This window comes from Spermophilus citellus (genome assembly GCF_964194105.1).
Source record: "Spermophilus citellus genome assembly, contig: SCAFFOLD_594, whole genome shotgun sequence".
Classification (NCBI taxonomy): domain Eukaryota; kingdom Metazoa; phylum Chordata; class Mammalia; order Rodentia; family Sciuridae; genus Spermophilus; species Spermophilus citellus.
The window spans coordinates 14,893-21,914 of record NW_027672835.1 but is presented as its reverse complement, the minus strand read 5'-3'; the positions used below and the strand labels follow the sequence as shown (position 1 = coordinate 21,914).

The 7,022-nt window shown below is 49.8% G+C and overlaps 1 protein-coding gene across 1 annotated transcript; it reads right to left on the bottom strand.

Annotated features, from left to right (window-relative positions):
• LOC308640536 (exonuclease GOR-like) lies at window positions 1-1,719 on the bottom strand (the record flags this gene model as incomplete). Its single annotated transcript, XM_081312406.1, has 1 exon — window positions 1-1,719. The coding sequence occupies one exon, from the start codon at window positions 1,717-1,719 to the stop codon at window positions 1-3; it is 1,719 nt and encodes a 572-aa protein (XP_081168532.1).
• Between the last annotated feature and the right edge of the window lie 5,303 nt (window positions 1,720-7,022).

The window sequence follows — 7,022 nt, the reverse complement described above, 5'->3', positions numbered from 1 at the left end:
TCAGACGGAGGGCAGGGGTCCGAGGGTGTCCTTGTGGGCGGAATCTTCTTGCAACTTCCAGAGCACTAGGTGCATGCAGGCGCTGGCGTCCTCCCTAGGGCTGTGTCCGCTGGCGCTGGTCTGGATGCTGCGGCCGAGGTAGCGGGCCATGAGGCTGCGCAAGGAGCACTTGTAGGGGAGGCCGCGGGGATGCGGGAAGAGCACAGCCGTGTCCACCACGGAGTGGTGGATGAGCTTCAGGGCCAGCAGGTCGCACTGGAGGCTGTGTCCGATAAGGATGGTGTCGGCGCTGAACAGGCTCAGCAGGGCAGTCTGCACGTGGGGCAGCCTGGTGGGGCAGGAGGCCAGGTGGTCCTGGGTCACCCCCGAAAACCTGGTGTTGTAGTCGACGATCTGGTTGTCGGGCTTGACGAAGGTGTCGTAGACGACCCGCATCTCGGTGTCCACCACGGTGACGCGCGTCAGCTCCAGCCCGTGTGTGGTGTAGCACATCTCGCAGTCCAGGGCGTAGACTCCTGGGTGGGCGTCCTCCCTCAAGGGTTTCTCCACAGTCCTCAGGAATCCTTGCAGGTCTTCCTTCCTGCCATCGCGGACGTGTTGCCTGGCCACCTCACAGCCCCTGGAGCCCGCAGGCGCGAAGCAGCAGGAGTAGCGGCTCTCCCAGCCAGCGGCCACGGGTTGGTGTTGGAGCCGTCCCCAGTGATAGTGACACGGGTCGGCGCTGACACAGCCGCCCGAGGAGGACACGGCGTACTGGGAGCCACAGCGGCAGCAGATCCTCAGCCCCTGCCTGGGCTTGTCCAGCGCGCCCGAGAGCAAGGCGGCCCCCGGTTTCTGCGGGTGGGGGAAGGGGTAGCCGTGCCCCTGGAGCTGCTCCTGGCTCAGCACGTAGTCCCGGAGGCGGCTGTACAGGGCTGCCCTGTGCAGACCCGGCACCACGCTGGGCACCAGACCCCTCAGCTTCCCGAGCACCTTCAGGGCCAGGCGCACGTAGATGTCCTCGCTGGGGCTGCTGTGGTAAGCCATCTGCTCCTCGCTCCACGCCCTCTCCACCGCCTCCTGGGGCCCCGAGAACTTGTGACACTCCGCCAGGAAAAGGCTGAAGTAGCCTTGGCGCAGGGCCGTGGAAATCCGTCCCTCGGATGCTTTGTTCACACTGGCTCTCCTGAATTTCCCCAATGATGTCCCACGACCTCTCCGCCTGGAGGCCACGGTGGTGAGCTTGCTTTCCGCTCCTGAGAGCAGGCACATCTGTGGCCCACTGCTGAGCTGCGCACCGTTATCAGACTGGACGCTGCTGCTGCTCCTACAGGTCCTCTTGGTACTGGCCTCGGCGAAGCCTGGGTTGTCTACCGGGAAGTTCCTCCTCCTCTTTTCCACGGGGGGCAAGAAGACGACGACTGGCCAAGAGGTGGACTTCTCGCTGGGTGGCTGGTCAGGCAGCAGCCAGCAGCACTCTTTCCTCTGGGCAGGCCTGGCGCCAGGGTCACACACCTCCTGATTGGGCTTGGGCCAGCCCGGGGGCAGAGCTGGGCCCCTCCTCGGCTGGTCCGTCTTGATGACAAGAAATCCTGGAGCCTTGGCGCAGGTGTGGGCTTCCCTGGGCACGACAAGGGGCCAGCATCCATGCTGGCTGGGCAAAGCTGCCTCCCTAGCCGCCCTCTGAGCTTCTGGGCACCCGGCTGAGAAGGAGTCCTGGGCGCTAGGCTTCCCGATCATGGTGTCTCCAAGTCCTGCAGCTCTCTCCAGTGGGGCTGCTCTCCTCGCCTGGTTCCTAGCAATGAAGGCCGGGCCCTGCCCCTCAGCCCTCTTATAGCCCAGGGTGGGCGGGCCTTCCTGTCTGGTGTGCACCTAATTCCATTGCCTTGGAGCCAAACCACAGCAGCCTGAGGCCCCGCCTTTCACCTGTAGGAAAAGGGAGGGGCCTGAGTCCGAGAAGACCTCCTGCTTTCCAAGCTCAGAGCCAGGTTCTCTACCCTGAGCTTTTCCCAGAGAACTCGCTACATACAATCGCCCCCCCCGCCCCCCCACCCACACACACCCCGACCCACCCACCCCCAAACCCACCCCCACCCCCGCAGATTCTATAGCCTCCCAACCCTCATTGTCTCAGGACGACCCAGGAAGAAAGTCCAGCTGGGAGAGTTGGAGTGCCCAAGAGAGCGCAAAGCACCAGGAGCCATGTGTCCCTAGAGTCTGCCATCCCTGGGGGCCTCTGTTTGCCTGAGCTCAGGCTTCTCTTCTCTCGTCTTCTCTGGGAGCCCTCGCTGGCCTGTGGACAACCTGAGGACACGATGTGGGCGGGATGCACTTTTCCCAGGAACACGGCCGTGTGGCATACACCTAGAATCCCTCAGCCCTGGAGCACAGGGACACACCTGCTGCAGACAGGTGGGCTGGGAAGACCAGGACCCGAGCCCCTCCCAATCCCGACTGACACCCCTCCTCCTCCCTTCCCGACTTGACCTAAGGACCCAAATCCAGACTCTTCCTTCCCTTATATTTGTGTCTTAGGACTGGGACCCGTGTCTTCTCCCATGGATAATATCGCTTTCTATCTTCGGCTCTGTTGCTCTGTTTGGCTTGGGGGGTGGGGGATTGGATTTGGGTGGGGTGGTTGGATGAGGGGGATGGACGTCATTCCCACTCGACCGCTGAGCCACGTCCCCAGTCCTGTCCTGTCCTTTCTTGACATCCAGGGTCTCCATGAGTTGCTCGGAGCCGGCCGTCCTCCTGGGGCAGCCTCTGCACTAGCTGGGATTATAGGCGGGGCCCCAAAGCTCCCACCGGGACCCGGGCCTCTCTCAAGCTACCTACTTCTTGCTATCCTTTGGAACTGAAGCTTCGCAAGTTCGCAGCCATCCTCAAACCAGAAAACACCAGGAACTTTCAGAAAGTCTCTGAGAAAGGAGGTGTAGTGTGGCTAGCATCCAGGAGCTCACTACATACAATCGCCCCCTCCCCACCCACCCACACACACACTGACCCACCCCCCCAGATTCTATAGCCTCCCAACCCTCATTGTCTCAGGACCGACCAGCCTCGCACCAGGGTCACACACCTCCTGGTTGGTCTCTGGCCAGCCTAAGGGCAGTTCTGTCCCTCCTGGAGGGTTCTGCCTTAATGACAAGAAATCCTGTAGCCTTTCAGGAAGTGTTGTGTACCACTTTTTCTCTGTACTGGATAGAACACCCCAAAACCCAGATTAGATGCTAAGTGTGATAAAATGCCTCCCTAGCCACCTTCTGAAGTTCTGAGTACCTCTCTGAGAAGGAGTCTTGGGCTGTTGGCTTTCTGCTCATGGTTTCTCTGGTTCCTTGAGTTTCTGTGGTCCTTCTCTCCTTGTGTGGCTTGTAGGAATGAATGCCTGACACTCTGCCTCATCCTTTTATAACAAGGTTGGGTGGTAATCCCTGAGCATCCAATCCCATCATGTTTGATCAAATTTCCCTTGGGAGAACAGCTTCTGGATTTCCTGGTTTCATCCTATCAGCAAAGGTCTGGTGATTGACTCAAGAGGATCTCTTGGTTTTTTACCGTGTATTCAGGTGTGTGTCCTTAGCTTTTCTCTGAGAACTCTCTGAAACCCTCTCTCTCCCCTGACTACCAGATTGGATAGCATTTCAATTATTATTGTCTTTGGACTTGAAACTGAGGCTCAGATAATTTTAGTGCCGAAGATAGCCCAAAGCATTGTTGCTCATGTCCCACATTGGCAAGGGAATGGTTACCCACCCATGGAAGGGATGGAATGGCTTCAAATTAAAAACTATGAAAGTAAGATATCAGAAAATAAAGCAAAAAAGGTGTGACCAGTTGAGTTGATAAGAAGTGTCTGGCTTTAACAAAGAAGAAGCCCTTACTTGCTTTATTCATAGTGGTATAGAGCAAAAGGGATTACAGATTTAAGGCTTCAGTGGGAGGAGATCTTGTATCTGGGTGTGGCAGGGGTTTTGATTGCTGTTTGGCAAATTAGTACCATCCTTGGGGGCTGTGTTCAAACTTGATCTGTTAGCTAGATCAGGGTGCCAATGTGAACTGGGCATTGTTTTCTTTTTATTTTTGGTAATGGGGATTTAACCCCAGGGCACTTAAACACTGAGCCATATCCCCAGACCTTCTTAGGTTTTATTTGAGACAGGATCTCGCAAAGTGGCTTAGGGGCTCAATAAATTGCTGAAGCTGTCTTTGAAATTGCAATTCTCTGCCTCAGCCTCCCGAGCCTCTGGTATTACAGATGTGCACCATGGTGCCCAGCTTTTTCTATGTTTTTTTAAAAAAGAGTTCAAAGGAAAACGAAACAAGTAGACATTTATGAGAATAATATCAGTGCCCTGAACTTCTTCCTCCCATCAATCCTTCAAAAATAGAATCAACTTCAAAAGGAAGAAAGTAAATTAGAAGCTCCAGAGAAGCTTGAACGTGTGATGGTAGTAATGGCATGTGCTCTCTTGGCAGAGACCTGGATAAGCAAGCTAGATCCTATAAATTCCGAGTAAAAGAAAATCTGCTTTAGTGAACATGTGAGATGAAGGCGGTGTCCCTGCTTCCCTAGCAGGTCTCTCATAATTCTGGAGTGAAGTAGAAAAGCAGTATAATTTTCCTATCTCCTTAGCATTAGGGGCTAGGGGCCTTAAGAGCTTTCTCTGCTTAGACAAGAACACAGTGTATGAACTAGCTTAGTTAGAAAGCTTCTCCATTTGTACCTTTTCAAATTTTCATTGAAGAGACAGCTAAATGTCTCAGGCCCTCATCAATTCCTAGTTGGAATATAGTCATACCTTGCTTAGCACTAAAGCTAGTATTCCTGGACATGGAACCACGGCATCAGCATGTCACGAGATTTTTTTTTCTTTTTTTTTATTGGTTGTTCACAACATTACAAAGCTCTTGACATATCATATTTCATACATTAGATTGAAGTGGGTTATGAACCCCCAATTTTACCCCAAATGCAGATTGCAGAATCACGTGGGTTACACATCCACAATTTTACATAATGCCCTATTAGTAATTGTTGTATTCTGCTACCTTTCCTATCCCCTACTATCCCCCCTCCCCTCCCCTCCCATCTTCTATCTCTACCCCATCTACTGTAATTCATTTCTCTCCTTGTTTATTTTCCCATTCCCCTCACAACCTCTTATATGTAATTTTGTATAGCAATGAGGGTCTCCCTTCATTTCTATGCAATTTCCCTTTTCTCTCCCTTTCCCTCCCATCTCATGTCTCTGTTTAAGGTTAATCTTTTCTTCCTACTCTTCCTCCCTGCTCTGTTCATAGTTGCTCTCATTATATCAAAGAAGACATTTGGTATTTGTTTTATAGGGATTGGCTAGCTTCACTAAGCATAATCTGTTCTAGTGCCATCCATTTCCCTGCAAATTCTATGATTTTGTCATTTTTTATTGCTGCATAGTACTCCATTGTGTATAGATGCCACATTTTTTTTATCCATTCATCTATTGAAGGGCATCTGGGTTGGTTCCACAGTCTAGCTATTGTGAATTGTGCTGCTATTAACATCGATGTGGCAGTATCCCTGTAGCATGCTCTTTTAAGGTCTTCAGGGAATAGTCCAAGAAGGGCAATAGCAGGGTCAAATGGTGGTTCCATTCCCAGCTTTCCCAGGAATCTCCAAACTGCTTTCCAAATTGGCCGCACCAATTTGCAGTCCCACCAGCAATGTACAAGTGTACCCTTTTCTCCACATCCTCGCCAGCACTTGTTGTTGTTTGACTTCATAGTGGCTGCCAATCTTACTGGAGTGAGATGGTATCTTAGGGTGGTTTTGATTTGCATTTCTCTGACTGCTAGAGATGGTGAGAATTTTTTTTATGTACTTGTTGATTGATTGTATATCCTCCTCTGAGAAGTGTCTGTTCAGGTCCTTGGCCCATTTGTTGATTGGGTTATTTGTTATCTTATTGTCTAATTTTTTGAGTTCTTTGTATACTCTGGATATTAGGGCTCTATCTGAAGTGTGAGGAGTAAAAATTTGTTCCCAGGATGTAGGCTCCCTATTTACCTCTCTTATTGTTTCTTTTGCTGAGAAAAATCTTTTTAGTTTAAGTAAGTCCCATTTGTTGATTCTTGTTATTAACTCTTGTGCTATGGGTGTCCTATTAAGGAATTTGGAGCCCGACCCCACAATATGTAGATCAGAGCCAACTTTTTCTTCTATCAGATGCAGAGTCTCTGATTTGATATCAAGCTCCTTGATCCATTTTGAGTTAACTTTTGTGCATGGCGAGAGAAAGGGATTCAGTTTCATTTTGTTGCATATGGATTTCCAGTTTTCCCAACACCATTTGTTGAAGATGCTTTCCTTCCTCCATTGCATGCTTTTAGCCGCTTTATGAAATATAAGATAGTTGTAACTTTGTGGATTAGTCTCTGTGTCCTCTATTCTATACCATTGGTCCACCCGCCTGTTTTGGTACCAGTACCATGCTGTTTTTGTCACTATTGCTCTGTAATATAGTTTGAAATCTGGTATCACTATACCTCCAGATTCACACTTCCTGCTTAGAATTGCTTTTGCTATTCTGGGTCTTTTATTTTTCCATATGAATTTCATGATTGCTTTCTCTATTTCTACAAGAAATGCCATTGGGATTTTGATTGGCATTGCATTAAACCTATAGAGAACTTTTGGTAATATCGCCATTTTGATAATGTTAGTTCTGCCTATCCATGAACAGAGTATATTTTTCCATCTTCTAAGATCTTCTTCTACTTCTCTCTTTAGGGTTCTGTAGTTTTCATTGTATAAATCTTTCACCCCTTTTGTTAGGTTGATTCACAAGTATTTTTTTTTTTAGGATATTGTGAATGGAGTGTTTTTCCTCATTTCCATTTCAGAAGTTTTGTCGCTGATATACAGAAATGCCTTTGATTTATGCGTGTTGATTTTATATCCTGCCACTTTGCTGAATTCATTTATTAGTTCTAGTAGTTTCTTTGTAGACCCTTTTGGGTCTTCTAGTTATAGAATCATGTCATCTGCAAATAGTGATAAT